Source organism: Eptatretus burgeri, chromosome 11 (genome assembly GCF_056783735.1).
Source record: "Eptatretus burgeri isolate ZD-2024b chromosome 11, Ebu_testis_v1, whole genome shotgun sequence".
In the NCBI taxonomy this organism is placed as follows: Eukaryota; Metazoa; Chordata; class Myxini; order Myxiniformes; family Myxinidae; genus Eptatretus; species Eptatretus burgeri.
Window position 1 is genome coordinate 18191511 of NC_140971.1, and position 22004 is coordinate 18213514.

The following is a 22004-nucleotide window of genomic DNA, read 5'->3' on the forward strand; positions in this document are numbered from 1 at the left end:
CCAAGAACCCTCAACGACTACCTGCATATTGCTTTTGCAAAGAGTGGTGTTAGACCCCTCCATTCCTTTTCTTACACATATTGCACACTTTTCCCTTTCCCCACCCAGCACCTCGTTACAAACTCAATTACCCTCAATTTATTTCATCCTTCCACTTTTCCTTCATCTCAATTTACCACCGCCGACTTTTACATGTGTACAGTGCCCTGCCAGAAAATAAATAAACAAATGAACATCCCCGATTTGTATCAGAGGGTTTCTTATATACCAGCAAGGCATTTTTCTGTTGGAACACATTTATGACAGGAAGGTGGCAACACATGCCACAGGTCAGGAAACACTTTTGTCTGGAAGAGACTAAGTAGGCTGCAGCTTCTTTGCTGGGCACCACAAGGCCCTGACATGAATGCCGTTAACACAGTTCTGGGAAAAAGCAACCCCCCTGCCAAGTAATGTGCAAGAGCTACAACAATATTTCCTCCACGTTTGGAAAAAATCTGGATCAGGCCATCACACAGAGCATCATCAATTTGATGCCTTCGTGGGTTCAAGCACCGTATGATACCAAGAGGACATGCCACCGGAAATCTACCAATATGTGTAATCCACTTTCATGTGTTCCTGTCACAGAATGTTAAATAAAGTTTACTTACAATCATGGCGTTCATTTTATTCTGACAGAGCACTGCATCACATGCTGATGACATCAGCATTACCAGAAGAGGAAACCAGAGAGTTGGTGTCAAAGCCACCCAATGCTCGCCTGTTTATACATTTTTCATTTTTCATTTTTCGTTTTTAAAAGACTAGTCCAATAATATTTTTTATAAAGCATTGCAGTGAAGTCTGATCCAAATAATTTTAAAGCAATATATGTATTTGTATATTGTAATCAGTAAAAAATAGTGTGGTAGTTAAAAACATGAGAAAGGAAATAACTTGCACCAAAAACTTTAACATTTTCACGCTGATGCTCACGCCGGGGGTATCGCTATAGCTCTCTGTTCTTCGAACAGGCGAGCTAAAAACAGATTGGGAAGCACACACACCCTTTTTTCGACGGAAACCTTGTTGTAATAACGAATCGAGTCCTTTCCCAGGAAGTCAAATTCGACCATGAATTCTTGCCCATCGAGCTCTGGGTGCAGCTTTATGTGCTCGACGCGCAAGGAGCAGCACCCGACGGTATCGGCAGTCTCACCCTCCTCCTTCTCGTTTCCAGCCCTGAGAGCAAGCTGGACACAGACATGGAGGGAATGGATTGGATTTACTTCGGTCCTGGGGACGGACCGAGCATGATGCATTGCAGACGCAACAGAAGCATCAAAGGAAGAGTAAGAGTATGGCAGGTGCAATTTGTGCACACACTAAATATATTGGGGTGCTACAGCAGATTGCAAAAATAAAAACAAGTTTGCAATTGTGGAAAAGAGTTGCTACATTACAAGTAGTAATGGAAGATCAACTTTGATCCCAAGCCTGTGCATCAATCACGACGTATTGCATAGACAAAGGAGGGCGGTATTAAAGCCAGAAAACTAGGAGAGATATTATGCTCTAAACCTTATCAATGAAGTACAAGGCAACAGCACGCTGTCTGATCCTCATTTCCTTTGACTTCCAATCTTCACGGTACTGTGAGCGGATCTTGTCCACAACACCTTTCAAGTTACGCGCCATCTCGTACTTTTGCCAGTCCTTCTCACCCTGAGAAGAGCACATACAGTTCCACAGGGTCAGCACGAAGTATATGTGGCTGTTTGTCTTACATGCAACTTCCCTGATGTTTCATAATGAACGAACACACAATTTTAAAGGAGACAGTGAAATGTGAGAAAAGTAAATCTAAAATTGCTAAATTGTTCAGAGACTCTTCATAAAAAGTACACAATTTGGGGGTGGGGGTGTGGGGGTTGGAAATCAACATCTTGATGGCAGTATGCGTACACTTTTCCACAAAATGATGACTGACATGCTGCAAATACATGATGTCTCAAACTAATCACATCATACTCTGTTGACAGAGACCTTGTATTGATTTTATCCAGAGAAAATCCTAAATTAGGATGAATTCCCCTTTCCCCCCTCCCCCAGAACATTTATGAGACAATACGAATAGCATAGCATCTTTATGATAAGGCCAAATGAAAAAAACACCAGTTGATCGTCCCCACCCGCTTCCTATTTTGAAGCCACCTCCTCTTTTTTTATTTATTATTTGTTGTTATTTTGTCAAACATCATTGGGGAGGGGGGGGGCAATAAAATAAATAATAACAAAAAAAAATATATCACACCCATGTCGGAAGGAAGCTGTGCAATGAAACTGCTGCACCACTAAAAAGGTAGTCCCATGGGGGAATGGCAGTTACATCCCCAACGGGCTAAACAATCAACCCCAAACATAGCAATAACACAAAAAAACGAAACAACAAACGAGAAACGATCAAAGCATGGTGGGTGGGAAGGTTCTTCCTCTTCATTTTTGGCGGACGGATGGAATGAAGGAAATACGGTATACTGAAGCAGTTTTCACCAATTAAAAACCCATATCTTTGTGAACGACCGGAAGCTTAACTTTGAGAAAGTCGGCGGAGAACCCTGAGAGAAGCTGTCGACGCTTCAAACCCAGAACTGGAAGACCAAAACTCTTACAACATTCATTGCATCGATCATTTTCCCCATGTCGATGCTGAGTTTTTATAATTTATACTGAGCTGGACCAAGGAGCAAGGAGCACGACATCCCACATATGTAAATATGTGTATTCAACGTTTACTGTAGATCTGTATAGAACTAGAAGGGCACCAGGTGGAGCGCATACCTCCGCCACATAATGCCTGATCCACGAAAACATATTAGGCCCATTACATTTTTGAAATATCATGCTATACAGTACTATATCGTTTTTGGCCCATCTCTCAATGGTGAAGAATCATTTTAAATAATTCTAGTAGCCGGACCCAGATCCGGATCTTCACCAGAATCGAATCAGTTCGTCCTTGTCACACACCTAACCTGTCCACAAAATTTCATCCAGATCTGTCCACAACTTTTTGAGATATCCCGCACACAGAAAGAGAGGGGTGAAAACATAACCACCTTCACCTTCGGTGGCGGAGGTAAAGATGGCATCGCCAATCATTTTAATATGCACAAAGTGTATGTCTTTTTGTGTGTTTCGCCACACATTTATCATACATTTGTTTAAAACTGTGGATTGTATTTTTAATAGACTTCGTGAGTGTGTATGTGACATGTCAGGTATATGACCTACATCATATTTGCTCGAGGGTAGAAAACTGACATGCATGGTACATGACTCGTGTGATTTTTTTTATTTGGAGCGGGCTGAGGGGGTGAGGAAGGAAAAACTGGCATGTCAGGTACATGATTTGTCGGGTACTAAAAGCTGGCGGGCATTTTGAAAAAAAGAAATAACAACAAAGAAAAATTAGCCCCGTGTGGGGGTGACGGTCATCTCTATAATACCACAAGTTCTCAATGTTCAGTTCAGGTAACCGCGAAACAGTCCAAACTAACCGCTTAGATTGAAATAGTTCACAGAGATACACTAGGATAATACTACTAATGACATAATTAATAAATATGTATTGTTCATTTAGTACCCGGATTAACACATCAGAATCACCAGTAAGTGCAATACGTGGTTTTCCGGTCCGTCCACTCTCTGGGGACATTTCACTTCCGGTTGAAGAAAAAATAAAAAACGAAAAAAATAGGCTTAGCTCTCGGAGATTATGATAATCCTGGAGATTATTCTTCGTGATTATAATGCAACTTTCAGAATGAAAATTGGTCCAGTATTTACAGAGATATTGAGATTTGAAAAATCGTTAGAGCGAGCAAATTCATTAATTATTAATTCCACAGAAGTTTCGTGACACTGCACAGAGTAACATGTCAGGTATGAAAAAATTTTGTATGCCAGATTCATTAATCATTAATTATGGAATGTACTCATTGATGTATTAATCAGAAAGCCTGAAGCATGTAGCATAATTTATCACTTATCCCCTCATCCAGGATCCGTGGCCTCGCCCCACAGCCTGCAGCCCTATGTCCGCCGGTGATTATGTTAGATATCGGCACGATCGAGAGGAGCCTGCGAATTATCCCTGCTGATGCAATCGTTCGGCCAGAATATTCGTTGTCAAGATGTTGCGCGATTAAATCACCAATAGTCACTCGAATTTATACCGCCGACATACTTCTTAACAATCACCTTCGCCCCAGAAACCACAGTCAATCTGAACCACGCTGGCCACTGCTCAGACGCCACGACCGGACTACTGCGCAGTTTGGTTAAAGATGACTTGGCATTTTGGCGCGCGTGCACGAAATTATATTTTGAAAATAAATGCCGACATTTACATTTCGGGTTTTGAAACTTTTGCACCTTCGGCGGAAAATGTATAAATATAAAAGGCTAAAAATGTTAAATATTCATATTTCATTTCTCCTTCCTTCCTTCTTTGCGAATCGCATCGGCATTTTTGGCCATCTTCCAGATCACGTAACGATCAAAAGGGAAGGAAATTCAAAAATCTGTCCGGTTAGATACAAGATAATATTTTTTACTATCATAATCAATAAACAGTTGCCGAATATCTTGTAGAATGGCAGACTAGATAGGTTTTGAAAATGGTGATTTTTATAACTTATGTGACCTCGTCCCTGACCTTGAACCCGGACAAAAGTTATATCGTTGTGCCACACTCATCGACCTCTACCCACATAGTAAGTTTCATCAAGATCGGAAAGAAAAATTGTTGACGGACGTACGGACATTTGGTCTGGCTTTATTAGGTCATCTCAGTAGAGATGACCTAAAAAGGGCTTCCTTAACAAAAAAAAATCAAAAAAAAATCTGATCAACAGGTATTTTTTAATTATTTGGCCAAATTGGAGAATGAACAACTGAGCAATGCATGCACAATGTACTAAAGTTACATGTTGTAACAATTCACGACCAATATGTAAATTGACTGAACAAACAAGTACCCAACTAAAACACGCACGCGTGCACGCACACACCTTTTGACCCGAGAAATGCAACACGGCATTAAACTTGTCTAATAAATGAAACGTACAACTTCGCCTCCGAACTCTAATGGCTTCAGCAGAGCATGCTCACGTCTATTTTAAAGACCGAGGATTTAAAGGTCACAAGTAAAAGTCACCTTTAAAATAGACACCATGGAACAAATTCCAAATTTCTACCCTAACTCCTGCTGGGAAGATAATGGCGAACCACCCAGCACAACTCTTGCTAAGAAACTGCTTCGGCAAAAGCAACACCCCATAACAGAGTATGGTACATATATATATATATATATATATATATATATATATATATATATATATATATATATATATGCATACACACACATACATACACACATACATACTACATGTTAGAGTAGATAGTCTGACAAGATTGGTGCAGAGGTGGTGCACATATTTGTGAGCTTGACCTGGATTTGATTCCCGACCAGACTATAAACTGTTTGATTGACATTTCGGGAACAGGGTGTTGCATCACGAAGTGTGCCATCCCTCGGATGTATGTTTAGCCGGGTGTCCCTTCTGCTAACATTAATTGACGGACATTAAAGATCCCACGATGTCTTTTGTGGCGAGGAGGCAAGTTACAAATCTGAGGGACGGTACCCTGAACAAGTCGCAAATTCTTGCCCAAATTACCTTCTTTCGAAAGTCAGGCCTGGCCAGTGGGTGTGTGAGACTTGGGCCAAAAACTTTCTCTGGGTGGGAATAATTGAAGGCATTATATAATGGAAAAAAAGAGTAGTCGTGAATATATTTTACACAAAAACTATACTGTTTTGCCTTTCCAAATATATTCTCCAATTTTTAACACTTCACCCATTTGAAGGGAAGTTTTTGTGCACACATTCAGCATATAATTACTTTGATCTGGAGGAAGCAACTAGTGCAGGACATCATTCATAAAGTTTCATCAAAACCCCCCCAGCCTCTAAGGTGCTCTTTAGTATGGATATAGTGGAACCATACTATGCAGTCAATCTTGCACAAGTTTCCACAGCCCCTGTGTTATCTCACTCACCACAATCTTGTTTTCAACACATGGGTTAAAGCAGGAAACACGTGATTAAATGTCTGTTCGTTAACAAAATTATCATGCTAAATATACTCAAAAATAAATTTGCGAATTTTGATAATTTACGCTTTCTCCGCCATCTAAATCATCTATCTATAATTCCAGCAGTGTGTGTGTGTGTGTGTGTGTGTGTGTGTGTGTGTGTGTGTGTGTGTGTGTGTGTGTGTGTGTGTGTGTGTGTGTGTGTGTGTGTGTGTGTGTGTGTGTGTGTGTGTGTGTGTGTGTGTGTGTGTGTGTGACCGCTGTTTCTCGACAACCTCTGGTCCGATCTAATTGAAACTTGCCAGGAATATTGCTGGGGACCTAAGGATGTGCCTTTTCAAGGTTTGATATTAATCGGACAAGTGCTTCCCAAGTTATGGCCATTTATTTACCAAACCAATGGGAAGACACGTTGTTGCGTGGGCGTGGCCGATGGGGAAGGGAAGCACAGCCACGTTCCCCATTACGGGTTACAACGTACGGGCTTCCGGAGAGTGATGATCGTGTATTCTAATAATTTCTCGATTTCTTATGCGCATTTATAGATCAACACAATGGCCCAAGTTATGATCGTTTTCATATTAGACGGTGTATAAATTTCGGGAACATCAGAGTGCTGGTATGCTCCGAACCAGGAAGTAAATTTTTTCTCTCTCTTCTCTTCTCTTTTTCCTTGCCATGACATTGCGAAAAGGTAAAATACGTTGGCGCTAATTGAATAATTGGGTATTAAAAATAAATTGCGAATAATCGTAACTGCGAATAATATCGAACTTCCGGGTCACGCACGTACGGGCACGTGAGAGCGAAGAAATGGCCTGTGTGGTTTATTTATTATTATTAATATTATTATTTTTTTTTTTTTTACGGGCACGTACTAGTAGGTTATAAATGAAATAACAGTGGTCTGACTACTGAGCCCTCAAATACTCCGCTACTTACAACTTCCCAAGTCTGATATCCACCCACTAACAACCTCACATTTATTCGTATCCCAAAGCCAGTTCTTGACCCAGTTTGCTACTCCACGAAATCCACAAGCTCGAACCTTAATAGTTCTAACCTTATAGCCAATCAATCGAGAGGTTTCGATAACCAATCTCTAACCAATCGTGTGTACCTTGTCTTAAATGCCAAATGAGAATGAACATTGTTGTGTTCCCAAGGATGCACATCCACTACACTGAACTGAAAATAGATAGAATGCTCATTGGCATTCACGACACAGACCATGGTGTAGCTACCGGGCGCCATCTTGGTTTGCACCCGATGCTGGGTGAAGGCGATTTCCATCACACGTTTGCATGTAATTCATAACGAAAAACGATAGAGTTTTTCACCTTTTGTGCGATAGTTTTTCAAGAGCAAACTTATCATCGTAACTATAACTCTTTCCTTTATCCTTTCCTTTTCACAAGAAAGTTTGAGAACAAATATTGTTCATTTGGAAGCGTGAAGAACTCGGGCCATTTTAATGAAGCTTACAAAGATCAAGCCTGCCCAGTTTATTTCACAATGATATTTCTTTGATTAAAATTGAAAACATGAATTTACCTGCTTATTTCTAATATGTACCAAAATGATGCAAGCCAATGTGATCAAATACAACCAACTTTATGTACAGAATACCCAAATCGTTGGCAGAGCGAGCAGCCGTGAGATGTACAGTCCATGTATGCTGTGAGCAGGACGATTCATCAATTTGTGTGCCGTCCCATGGATGGACGTTAAATTGGACGTCCCGTCGCACACTCGCCTCCAAGCTGTCTTACCTGGGTGACAATTCCAACCCAGGTATAAGCTGTCTGCCTGGTGTTTCACAGGCAGGGTGATTCACCAAGGTGTGTGCCGTCCCTCGGATGAAAGTTAAACTGGACGTCCTGTCACACACTCACCTTTAAGCTGCGTAGCGTATCGCTGGCACCAGCCGGTTCATGAAAGACTTGGGCCAAACTTCCATCAGCCGGCCCGATGAGAATGTGGGATTAATGGTGGGCGTTAACATAAATGCACTTGTTAATTCTCCCCTATGAAATACACGCGTTCATCCTCCCTGCATAAAAAAAATTTATAAAGCAATTTCTGACTGACAAAGAAATCAACTTATGAACAGGGTTCATGTGATAAACGCCAAATGAGAAGCTGCGATACTGCAGTGGTATTTCAAAGTAAAGTTACACTATTCCTGTTCAACAACAAACAAAAATACCTGTGAAAAGTCTTTCCACAACCTTGCCATAACCGATTGGAGCAGTTTATTGCCACACAAAATGGGATTTTCACATTTATTTGGCTTTTTCAATGTGGGATGTGTTCAAAACAAACTGGATCCACGATGCGAGTCAGCCAAGTAGTGCTAACCAAGATGGCGCCAATCATGTGACATCGAGTTTCCGGCAGCTATACTTTTCATTTTTTTTCAAACGAGCAATCAATTTTTTTTTTCAGTTCGGTGGTCTACTAGAATAGAGCGGTGCATTGTTCTTCATATTAAATAAGGATTTAGGAGTACAATAAACTAATTAATTAATCACAAATAACAACACATCATCATCAAGATTCCGCATTTGCTTTCAAGAATTTTTGCACGTCAACATTGTTCTCCAGTGAGAGTTAGTAGCTCTCTCCATAGTTATGCAGTCACCGTCAATGAAAATATTCATCCGGCACGTTTCATGTCGCCGAACTGAATTTTCACAAATTAAATGCAACAAGACAGATCATTTAAGAATGTAGCGCATCACCAGTCATATAGATTACAGTAAATCTGAGAATTAATGATCTCTATTGAAGTAGATCTTTGTGCACACACGTAGACACAGACAGCCATGTTTTATAATCACCTCTCCTGTGCCCTCACCAACTAGCGAGGCTAAAAATGTTATAAACAAGGGTTTTTTTTAATTGTGATTCGTATCATACTACCAGTCACATTGTTTCACCATTAAAAACAGTGATACTTCGATTATTATATTGTTGTTAAATTTCCCATTTTTTTTCCTTCATTCATAGATAAGTCTATTTAGAGTACAAGACAAGGCAAGATAAACTGGTGTTTAGCAAAACTGTCAGTCAGAACAATAAAGGCGGTTAATTCCTCCCTGACACTCACAATGCATCACTGCCTAAGGTGCTACCAAGGTCATGAATATTAATGAGCTGTTTTGTGCATATTATTTGAACTACTTTGTGGGACAACATCAAGGATAAATTAGGAATGTAAATAGTTATTCAACATGTTTGTTATCATGTAGAGGTACAGCATTTAAAACAAGCTACAGAATCATTGTTTTAAACCATAGATAGATCGATTCTGAGTGCAAGTCGAAGCCTGGATTTCCAGAGAAATAAGTATTGACATGTACGCCAGAAAATAGGCTACATTCCAGGTTGGAAAATCGTTAGTGCATAGAAGCCCTACTTTTGGGAAAATATATAAACGAGAGAGTTCAGAAAACACCTTAACCTGTGAGTAGGGTAAGAATACTGATTCTGGCTCACTTTTCCCCATGTAAATGAATGGGGGATTTTCAGCGATTTATATTTTTTTTCCCTAAAAATAAATCCCCTTTTTATCCCAAGGTATATTTATTTGTCCCCCCTTTTAACCTGGAGGTTGAACCTCATTGAATTGAACACCTGGGGGTTGAACAGCTCACTCATTGAACCTATAAAGATTTGTTCATTCTCAAATTCCTTCAATAGTTTAATTTTCTTTGCACAATAATCTTCATCTAAAATATTGACAAACAAAACATTTGAATCTTTATATTTTTTAAGATACCCCATTTGTGCCATTACGAAATGATAAACTTCTCTTAATGCTCTTGTTTGACCACCTCCTGAGCCACAGGTTATTTTTTGTTAAGCCCCGCCCACTTTTCTTTAAGCCCCGCCCACTTTTGTTAAGCCCCGCCCACTTTTCATAAGGTAATTTTTCTAAGCCACGCCCACTTTTCCTAAGCTCCGCCCACTTTTGCTAAGCTCCGCCCACTTTTCATAAGGTTTTTTTCTAAGCCACGCCCACTTTTCCTAAGCTCCGCCCACTTTTCCTAAGCTCCGCCCACTTTTCATAAGGTATTTTTCTAAGCCACGCCCACTTTTCCTAAGCCCCGCCCACTTTTGCTAAGCTCCGCCCACTTTTCATAAGGTATTTTTTCTAAGCCACGCCCACTTTTCCTAAGCTCCGCCTACTTTTGCTAAGCCCCGCCCACTCTTACATCATTTCCAGTTCATCTCTGACTCACAAAGAAATCACTAGAAAATTACAGGATGTTATGGTTTTGAAAAATTTCCCAATGAAGGCTTGCCTAGGCTTGCCCAGGGAATTTCCAAAGGAAACCACACCCACCAGTCTTTCTCTATAAAAGCTTCAAACCCAGGCTCCATTTGAAACATTTGTTCTTGCTGGCAATGGTGTTCTGTGTGCTTGTCTCAAACTCTCTGTCTTCTATGGAACTAAACCTTCAAGTTGATGAACTGGATTCAAACCTCTTATCTATTGAGGTAAGATTTTTTATTTTCCTATTTTCAAACTTTGATTGAAGCATACTCATTTAATAATTAAATAACTTAATTAATACATTATTATTTTCTCTCACAGGAAATTGTATCTGAAAATACTGCTTTTGCTACAACTTGGGGGAAATTGTTGGCTTGGTTGAAGACCTTGAGTGGGATGACTTTGGTGTTCCTTGGAACTCTCTGTCTTCTATGGAACTAAACCTTCAAGTTGATGAACTGGATTCAAACCTCTTATCTATTGAGGTAAGATTTTTTATTTTCCTATTTTCAAACTTTGATTGAAGCATACTCATTTAATAATTAAATAACTTAATTAATACATTATTATTTTCTCTCACAGGAAATTGTGTCTGAAATACGAAATGAAAATACTGCTTTTGCTACAACTTGGGGCGAAATTGTTGGCTTGGTTGAAGACCTTATGAGCGACCAAGACCCACAGAACGAGTTCGTCCTTGATGACCCAACCAAAGAGTTATACCTTGGAGACCAGCAAAATCCTGAAAAAGAGTTTTACAGCAATAGTACTCATTGTGAGTTATCAAGACAATACCCACTGAACAAGTTATACCTTGATGAGCCAGAATACAAGTTTTACCTTGGAGACTCACAAATTTTGAAAAAATCAGTAAATGAGTTCTGCCTTGATGGTTTAAATAACTACCTTGGAGACTCAGGAAAAGGGTTCTGCCAAGATGGTTCTAAATATGGGGCCTACCTTGGAGACTCACAAATTTTGAAAAAAATCAGTAAATGAGTTCTGCCTTGATGGTTTAAATAACTACCTTGGAGACTCAGGAAAAGGGTTCTGCCAAGATGGTTCTAAATATGGGGCCTACCTTGGAGACTCACAAATTTTGAAAAAATCAGTAAATGAGTTATCCTTAAGAGACTTTGTAAGTTGGTTTTACTTTGAATACTTGAAATGTGGGTTCTGGATTGATAACTCACAATGTGATACATATCTTGGAAACTCAACGGGAATGTGGTTATACCTTGAAGACTTGGAAAGTTGGGTTTATGTTGGACACTTGAAACTTTTTTGGGGGCTTTTATTTATTTATTTATTTATTTATTATTATTATTATTTTATTTATTTATATTTTGGAGACTTTTGGAGTTGCTATCACTCTTTGGGATCTAAACCTATCGATGTAGTTCTTTGTCGGATGGTGCTTGATGGGAGCAAGATCAAGAAAGTTCTGGGAAGAAAGTGCAGGCTTACTCCCCCTTTCTACGTCATCAAACCTGAAAGCCTTAAAAGACAGAATTGGAAGAAGAAAAAAAAAAACGTAAAAATATATATATATAGGTGGAAATCTCATTTTGAAAAAGACATTGTGTTGGGCGAGGATTGAGTTGGGGTTGAGATTTTGAATGTGAGGGTTGGGGTTGAGATTTTGAATGTGAGGGTTGGGACACACACACACATACACATCAACAAACAAAAGTTAAGCCTTGACTATTCAGTTGAGGATTCTGTGTTTGGGGTTCACAGATCTAAGAACGTCCCCCTTGACACACATTATATACTGTTATACACCTCGGACTTGGCCCTCGAGTGTCCACAACGGTGTATAGTAGGAGGGAGTGAAGCGCCAACCTATTGCTCCCATTACACACACACACACACAAACAAAAGTTAAACCTTGACTATTCAGTTGAGGATTCTGTGTTTGGGGTTCACAGATCTAAGAACGTCCCCCTTGACACACATTATATACTGTTATACACCTCGGACTTGTCCCTCTAGTGTCCACAAAGGTGTATTATATGCTTAGTTTTGTCTTTTGTAATTCCTGTGAATAAAATGAACCTAAAATCTCTTCCCCTTCCAAATCATATATTTTATAAGTCCAAGGAACTGTATCTATTACATCAACAATTTTAAAAGTTCTTTCGTCCATCGTTCAGTAAAACCCTTTTCAAAATGAGATTTCCACCTATATATTCTTACGATATCACCAACTTTGAACTTAGGTTTTCTGACATTAATCTCTTTTTCATATTTTAATTTTGTAAATGTTTCTGATGGCTTCATATTCGTTGACGTGTGAATCGTGTCATTATACTTATCCACAATATCCTGAATAAAAGATAACCATTGTTGTGAACCGAGTTGTGTGAATTTTTTATATAGTCTCTCTTTTAAGGTACGATTAAAACGTTCAACAACAACTGCCTTCCCTTCATTAAAGGTACTGTATAATGTAATACTGTTATTTTTTAAAAAATTCATAAATGTCTTGTTATAAAACTCTCTACCCTCATCAGTCCACAATTTCTTAGGTTTTCTCTTACTTTTATTAAATATCTGTTGAAAAGCTAACACAAGAGTATTACCTGTTTTGTTTTTTAAAGGGACAACCCACGCATATCTACTCCTCAAATCAATAACGGTTAAAGCATACTTGTACCCCTTATCATTATTGAGTTCAATCAAATCAGCAGACCAGATATAATCAACTTCCTTGGAATAAACTTTCCTTCTCTGAAACTTTGTGAATATTGGTTTATGTAATTCATCAGCTAATTGCTCTTCAGTCTTAATGGCATCATTAGAGCCTATAAGTTTTTTGAATTTCCAAGTCCAAGTTTCAATTTAGCACTAATCATCTTCTTCACGATGAACCTATCAACTTTTTCTCTCAAGGTTGGATTTTGTATCAGAGACAAATTATATAACATTTCTCTATCGGCTTCATGCTTTTCTTCCAACGTTGTGGTATTCCCATAATCAATATCGTGTCTCATGCACACTTCATCAACTCTATTGATTGGTTTACTCCAGGATTTAGGATTGTCTGCCTCATCTAATCTTTTATCCAAGTTTGTGCCTGGACCACAGAAAGAATACCCTGGAAGATGTAATTCCCCTGGTATTCCAGTAGTTGTAAATTTACTTCCTGATAAAAACTTTTGTATATCTCCTCCGAGTTTGTGTTTGGAGATAAATTGATTTTTTTTTGAACCACACACCGAACATATACCTTTTTGTATAACCCTGTTATTTTTACTTTTAATATATGAAATATTTTTAGTATTAGTTTTCTTTTTACATTTGAGACAATAACTCATTTATTTATGAGAAAAATTTCTGCAGAGTGCAAAAACCTTTTTAGTTTCCAACATGCACATTTGAATCTTAATTTTTAAAACATAAAGAATCCTTAGAAATGCCTTCACTCTCTCCTCCATTTATTTAAGAAAAAACTTGAATTAAAATACATGTCTTCTCGATGTCGATAGTCTTGTCGAAAGTATTGCAAATAGACTTTTTAATTCTTTGTATTCCTCCCTGGTGAGATAAGTTAATTTCTTTAATACCTCTATTCTTTTTGAATCTCACTGGTTTCCATATTTTGATATTTATTCATTCTCTCTCTTTCCTCCCTCTCTCTCTTCTCTCTTTCCTCCTTCTCTCTCTCCTCCTCCTCCTTTTCCTCCTCTTCCCTCTCTTCTTCAACTCCTTCCTCATCCCTTACTATACTTGAATCGTTTACACCCCATAGAATATTATACATATATTCATCAGGATTTCTTGTTATTCCTGTATCCAAAATAATTTTTTACAACAGGATACCAATAAAATTTCTTTTGAATTTCTAAAAGAGCCTTACCTTTTCTTAACCTTATAATTTTTTCATTATTTAACATTCTAATTAAATCTAAAGTTGTTGGTTTATCAACATCAGCATAATGCCAATCTTTTATTGAAAATACCTCATTCTTATGTTGTAGAACATATTTATTAAAATACCGAATACCCTTTTCTTGAAGGTATGCTTGGACACAGAAATGATAATTTTCTTGAAGCCTTCTTGCTGTCATTTATGTATTAGAAATATATGTTAGAATAATATTATGGCACGAAACACCTCCCCATCTTCCCATAGTTAAATCATTTTGTATTTCCTTACTTATTATATATAATCCTGTTTTTTCTGTTTTCATGAGATAAACAAGGGCAAAACCATTATTATATTTACCCTTATTAAATTCTTTTATTTGTTGTTTACTAATCGTGGCTCCACAAAACTCATTCTCGATACCAAGTGGATAATATTCTTCCTTACGAGACTGATTTAATTGTTCCAGGTCTTCGAGGTTAATTTTAAATGACCAATTATACCCTAAATCATTCATATCATACCCCCATTGTTCTATTCTCATACAAACGATACGCCCTTCTTTATAAAAATTTATTTTAATTCGAACTGTGAATTCTGTATGACCTGGAGATAATATCAACACTTCTGTATCTTTAGAATACACAGCCGTTTTATTTAAGTATATATATTGTGATAAATCGCTTAATCTCACCAAGTCATTCGCGTCAGTCGGGCTTGGATAATTTTTTAATTTATAAGCATTTTTCATGTTAATATTTTTGTTTATATTATATTTATGTCGTTCAGCCTGTGCCTTTGTGTAATAATTTGATAAATCAATATCCAGTTCTTGAGATACACCAAAGATAGAACCATCTTTACCAACATAAGTCATTTATATTAGATTAAAAATAATATCATAAAATTTTTTATTTTTGTTGAGTTGAAATAACACATATAGACATAATTGACCACAACACTTGGAATTTAATTCTTGGACTTGAAATGTTTGATAAACACCATTCTGTAAGAATTTTATGACTTCAACAGGTGGTGGAAGACCAAAACTATCAAAATAATATTTGTCTTGACTATTAAAAATACAAACCCAATGAGAACCGTTCCCATCATTATCTTCTAAGTTCATAATAATATTCTTTGTATGTTTCGACACATTTGTTAATTCATCTCTCATACAAATAACCACATTATGAATTTTTAATTTCTTACAATATTTGGCAAGTTGTAAATTTGATGTTGTATTCTTTCCAAATTCTTTCAACCACTCATCAATACTCATTTATTTATTAGAAAGATATAATCCATTACCTCTTTTCGTTAATTTTACACCTGCTTGTGCTATAGAAGAAAGCATATCTCCAACTAACAATCTCGCTTTATCAGGCAGACCTTCAAGTTTTTCAGCAAAATCTACAATTACACCACTTCCACTAATTTGTTTCTCCAACTCTTTGTTATGTCTTTCCAATTCTTTTTGAGCCTGGAGTTGAGCCTTCCTTTCGTTGGCAGTTTTGACCGCTGTTGAAATACCACCCGTCAATGCTCCAACCGCACTTAAACCAGCAAATAAAGGAATTAGAAATGGGAGAAATCCTCCACTCGTCTCTCTTATTGAATATTTTTTCAACATTGGTTTTGTCATTTTAATTTTAAGTGAGCCAGTGTCATTCAAGATTTTAACCTGTTCTCTTGTGAGCAAAACATCAATTCTTACTGCTCCTTTTCTGTGAATTGTATTAACGTTAATCGTACAAGGCTTTTGATTTTGAACACAAGATGATAGTTTATGAAGATTGATTTGATTAACATATACCCCAGTTGGTACTTTGCCACTCATTTATTTAACAAAAAATTATGTGAGACTAATCATCACACCATTATCTGTATTAATCTGCAATTCTGTTTCTTCCAAAAGCAAACAATATGTATCAACTTCTTCACTCTCTCCTCTTTCAATGTATAGGGAAGTATCCAATCGATTAGACTTTATAGTTTCTTTTTGAGCGCTCAGGTCAAACGTATAGATTGTATACAAACTTTTAAATGCTGTCATATCCAAAATAGGTTCTTTATTTCCATTACTTTCACACACCTTTTGGTAAGACTTGTATGCTTCAGCAAAATCATTTTTTCCCAATTAATTTCCAATCTATCTCGTGGATAAAATGTTCCATCTAGAGAAACGCGAAGTTGTTTCACCTTAGCATTATCACTCAATGCATTATTCTTATCAGTCGCAGTATCACCATCTGGCTTTTTAAAAATCATCCACAGATATCGTGGCTTTCCTTCCAGAACACCCAAATTCCACGTGTAAGTAGTTTGATTGAGTTTAACGTGTTGACATCTTCTTTTGAGGTATGATACACTGAGTGGTTTTTTTGAGTTAAGTCTTCGATTCAACATCTCTTCTGTTTTAAGATTAGGAGTATATTCACTGATATACCAACTCATCTCCTCAATTACAAATTTATTCTGATCACCAAAAGCATTACCAACACCAAAAAGCAATCTATTTTCATTATCATTCCTTTGTAGTTGAAATCTAATTTTAAGACCATACAGAACTTTATCATAATCACAAAATCCAAATATACCTTTAAGAGGAACTGCCACAGTAAAACTATTTTCTGCTTTTGTATCATCATTATACATTCCTTTCCTTTGAATATATCCAGGGTCTGTGTTTGTTCCCGTTGACATATCAGGAATAAAACCTTCGACAGACCCCTTTCCCATTCTATCACTGAATGTATAGAGTGTAAATTTCATCATTTCAGATACAGCAGAGACATAATCAACCGCTTCAACTTCTTGTGTTCCAATATACAATCGCACACTATCAAACATTTTCCAGAAGAAATCATTTACAAGTGTAGCGTTTGTGTTATTCCCAGCCTTAGTGAATTTAAATTTACACAACAAGAAACTTTCGGAGAGATTCAAATAGGTTTGTTGATTATTTATTTCAAAACTTTTTGTACCATTTGTATTCCAGTCTGTTCCAGTTATTGCATTTACCTTGAAGTAATCTTCTTTTTTAGTGGAGTTTGAGATAATAATAGTATCATCCAAATCATAGATACTATCAATTGCTTCCATACTTGTATTTATTTAGGAAAAAAGATGTTAAAACTTTTGAAACCCTGATCCAAGTATTTGAATTATTTTCTGTCGTTCTTGGGGGACAACTGAGTTTTACCTTTCTTAATTTCTTTTATTGCTTGTAATTTATGAGATTCTTTCTGAGCATCTTTTATACTCTTTACAGCACCTGCTACATTTCCCACAGCAGAAGCAGTTGAACCAATTAGGTCTTTATGTTTAAGAATAGTTGAACCAATACCCATGAGAGTATCAATTATCCCATCTCCTCTAAATTGATGTCCAACACCCCTTTGTCTCTTAGGTTTATAGTATCCTCTACCAAGATACATACCTTCACCCTTGTAGTACGGGAAATGGAACATCCCATCCCCTGTAATTATTTTATATTTTCCCAACTCGTGCTTCCTCACAATAACCATCGTATTTATTTATTGAAAAACTTCACGTAGGTGAATTCTGATGGATATAACTTCTCCATTAAAAGAAATCACACGATTATCTTGGTCGGTTATCCTAAAATTTACTCTGTGTATGGTTTTTCCTGACACAGGTAGATAAACCAAATTTTTAGGCTCCATATTGAATTTATAACCAATTGGGGTTGAGTATGCGCTGAATGAAAATATTGTATTTGTTTTTAATCCATCATTATAAGCACCATCAATCAAATCACAGTGAATTAACACCGAATTTATTCCTGAGGATATTTGAATGACATTATCACTGTAAAACGTCCCATTAGTTTCAATCTTTTTGAGGAGAAACCTAATAACTCTCTAAATGAATTATCAATTGTGAAATCAACCTTGTAGTTATTTTTAACTTTAATCGTTGATTTTGAAGTATGTTTTTGAATGTTTATAACAATATTTTTTGGTTCATCACCCTGTTCTTTCATAAGACGAGCAATTTCGGAAGATATTTGAGAAATCTCGTATGCTCCGGGTGAGACTGTTATCGTTTTGTATCCACTTCCCGGATTATAACTAAACTTGTCATTTTTCTCGGTTATATTAAATAAGGTATTATAAGTCTCCATGGACAATAAAGATGCCTCATATTCTTTTGTTGTGTCAAGTTGTAGTGGGTATGGGAATGAAGATGTGTGGTCGCTTGTTGTGAAATTAAAACTCAGGATTGTGCTTCTCATCTTATTTAATATGAGTTAAAATGTCTTTATATTGAGATTTATTAATTATTTTCATGTTCATCAACTGGTCTAAAATGGCTGATGCTTCATTAAAACAATTGTTATTTCCAGCCTTCTTACTGCCGAACAACAATAACAGTCTATTAACTAATTGCGATGGGTCATTTGGAAGAAAACTAATACCTGAACCAAGGATACTTAAAGCCTGAATAATGTGTTTCTCCTTCTCATTCTTCCTACTTTTACCAGAAAGAATAACCTTATAATTTAGAGTGTTCAGCAAATCAATATATACTCTATCATCATTATTTTCCATATCCAATGGTTTATCAATATACTTTGATTCATCCCTCACAGTTGAACCTTGTCTTCCATCTTTTGTGAGAAGAAACATTAATCTCGGAGTTAGTTTAACAGGGGTTGAGCAGAACTTAAGAACCTTAATTCATCATTAAATATCAATACCTTTTCTTGAACAAGATGAAATATTGCTGGTTGTTCTGTTGGAATGAGTCCTGCTTTGGTTTTTGAATCCGCTGAATATTCATTGTTTTGAACAGCATTCACAATATAATCAGGGGGTTGATTAATCTCTTCCAGTTGTTGAAATAAACCTTCATCATCATATTCTAATTCTCCTAAATGCTCTAATTCTTCCTCCGTCATTTGACTGAAATCTTTTAACATTTGAAGCTTTCTAGGAGTATATTCTACTGTGGGAACTGTGGAAACATCTTTCATTTTTCTTGGGAAGTCTTTAAAAGTGGTTTAAAAAATTTCTCTTGTTTTTTTTCAAATGCTTCTTCGCCCGTTAGTTTCTGTCTGCGTTTCTTCTTTATGTCTTCCTGTTGTTTTACAACTTTTGAAACCAACTCTTGATGTTCCTTAAATCTTCTTGCTCTTTCTTTTGTATCCATTTATTTATTGTAAAATATCATTTAATGAATTGTAAAGATCAACAGGGAAATTTTCCTTTTCTTCATCATTCAAGTAGATGTGTTCAAATAAATCCTTTTCTTTAAATATTTCATCAAATTCTTTATTAACATTAATGCGAGTTGTAATTTCTTCTTCACTAATCCTTGCATCTCTGCTTTTCATACGTTTGTGTTGAGTTTCTTCATCAACATCAAAACCGAATGATAAAATCTTCACTCCGCTCAGATATTTAATAATTTGTCTCGTTCCTTCTGGATTAGTTTCTAATATCCCAACACCACCAGATTTTAGTTTCTTTAACTCACTCTTACAATGTGAATATTTTGTTGTACCAAGAGAAACCTCCTCAAATATTTGTCCTTCATTCCTCAATCGCATATGTTCCTCCACTGAAATATAGTGATAATCTTCACCTTTTACTTCTCCAGGTCTTATTGCTCTAGTTGTTGTTGATACAATGCGTATCACGGGGTGTTTTTTAAGTAAATTTACAATATTCTCATTTGTACTACACAAGAACCTTGATTTCTGAAAGTTTTTTCCAGAAGCAGATTTACCCACAAGATTTATAATAATAGTTGTCATTTATATATGTAATTGTTTATAAAACAAAAAATATATCCCTTAATATCTCATCTTGTTTCACAACAATATATTTATATTTTTCAGTCGTGTGCTTCATATAATCCTCAAATTTCTTTTTACTACATAATGTAGAACAATTATCTCTCCAAAAATTATTGATATCTATTGAATTTAACTTGAATAAAATAAAAGTATTAGCATTGTTTCTGATGGAACGACGAGGAAGTTGAAAGTACGATTGACTAAGATAAATACAATTACAAGAAGAATGTCTCCCTCTTGTGTAGTAGCTGTCCATTACCGTTTGGTTTCTCTCATTAACACAATCATCAAAGATAACGATGTTCTTTTTTGATTTATCCATATCTTGGGAGGACGGTATATCATCTGTGTTATGACTAAGAATACAAGTTATAAGCTTTGATTTCTTTTTACAACTCTATGTATCGCAAAATAGTTGAATTATATCTTCAATGTTATAATCATTTAGGTTTTTTGACGTTTAAATAAACCTATTATATCTTCTTTTGAAGACCAGCATTAAAACCTTGTGAGAGTAGTTGATACTCTGGTTGAAAACTTCGACTTTGTGAAAATTATTAAATTATCATAATCTAAAAAGTTGGGAGTGAGGAGCATTTTTAAAAGTAAGCAGGTTTTTCCACATCCACTTGAACCAACTATGAGACATCTTAATGAATTTGGGAGATTTTTATGGTTGTTAAATTTTATCTTATTTTCCCAAATAGGTAAAAAATCATTCATTTATATATTTGAAAAACAGGTTATTTAATTTATTATTGGCTTTTTTAGAAACTCTATATTTTATCCTAAGTTCAGGTTTAATTTCAAGATAATCCATTATTTTATTTATACAATATCTTGTGTTGATATTTCCCTGAAAATTACATCCATGAATAATATACAACAACAATCCTTTGAACATTTCTCTTATACGTTCAGTTTCTTCCCTTGTAAGGAAAGGTGTGTTATCATCCTCATACTTTACATTCATTTCTCTAATCAATCTTGTAAAGTAATTCATTTTTGGTGTAAATCTAAAAGAATTATTTTCCTTTTTATATTTTTTATTATCATTAATTAGAAGATAATCACAGAATATACATTGTTTATAGGCTTTTGACTCTGTGTTTAATCCCCGTCTTTCACACGCAGGACAATTCTCAAATTTGTCATATGGAGAATCAGGAAAGTCTAGCATATTTATAAAGTAAAACTTTACTTAAACTGAAATTCATCTATACTTTCAGTTGTATATTACCATCGATATCGATATACTTTTTTCATTATCAGATTCAACGACAACATTTTTTATATTAAAGGTAATTTTAAAATTATCGTTAACTACTATTGAACGAAATGTCATTTCACCTGATATATTAACATCCTTTATTTCATCAAGATTTACATCTTTAGGGTTGTTGAAAAAAATACAAATTTCTCCTTGCATATTACAGATGGTCTTATCTTTTCTTTCTAAAGCTTCATCCATAAGGTTTTTGTTCTTTGATACTTTTTCTTGTTTCATTGCTTTTTCTAGTTTTGAATATATTACTAGAAGGAGAGGAGAAACTTTTGTTAGAGATACTTTAATTGATGTTCTACCAGGTATACTAAAAGCCCTTCCACTGAAGGAAATTGAAGAACTCATATTATTTACCATAATAGTTTTTATCCAATAGTTGTTATATTTATCTTTGTTCAATTTTACATCCTTGACATATTTCTCAGTATCTTTAACAGATGAAGAGATTGATTGAAACTTGTCTTTTGTGTCTTGAAACATTGTATTTATTAAGTGAAAAAGTTGGAGGATAAAATGTTTTTAAGCACAGATTCACCTATAAATTAAACGAAATTTTCATCAAGAAAATTTTAGTTCAAGCAAAGTTTTATTCTAT

General features: G+C 35.9%; 1 protein-coding gene and 1 long non-coding RNA gene across 2 annotated transcripts in view; one reads left to right on the forward strand and one right to left on the reverse strand.

The window, feature by feature from the left end:
* The window catches only part of LOC147016596 (DNA topoisomerase I, mitochondrial-like), a 104712-nt gene that overhangs the window by 21149 nt on the left and 61559 nt on the right, over positions 1–22004 (reverse strand). The window contains exons 14-15 of the mRNA XM_085845411.1: positions 1564–1707; positions 1050–1235 (exon numbers count right to left, since the gene is read on the reverse strand). Coding sequence (XP_085701537.1) covers positions 1050–1235; positions 1564–1707 — 330 coding nt within the window. The remainder of the gene's footprint in view (positions 1–1049; positions 1236–1563; positions 1708–22004) is intronic.
* On the forward strand, positions 10174–12494 carry LOC147016597 (uncharacterized). The gene is made up of 2 exons (XR_015049110.1): positions 10174–10911; positions 11009–12494. It is a non-coding gene; the product is annotated as an uncharacterized LOC147016597 (long non-coding RNA).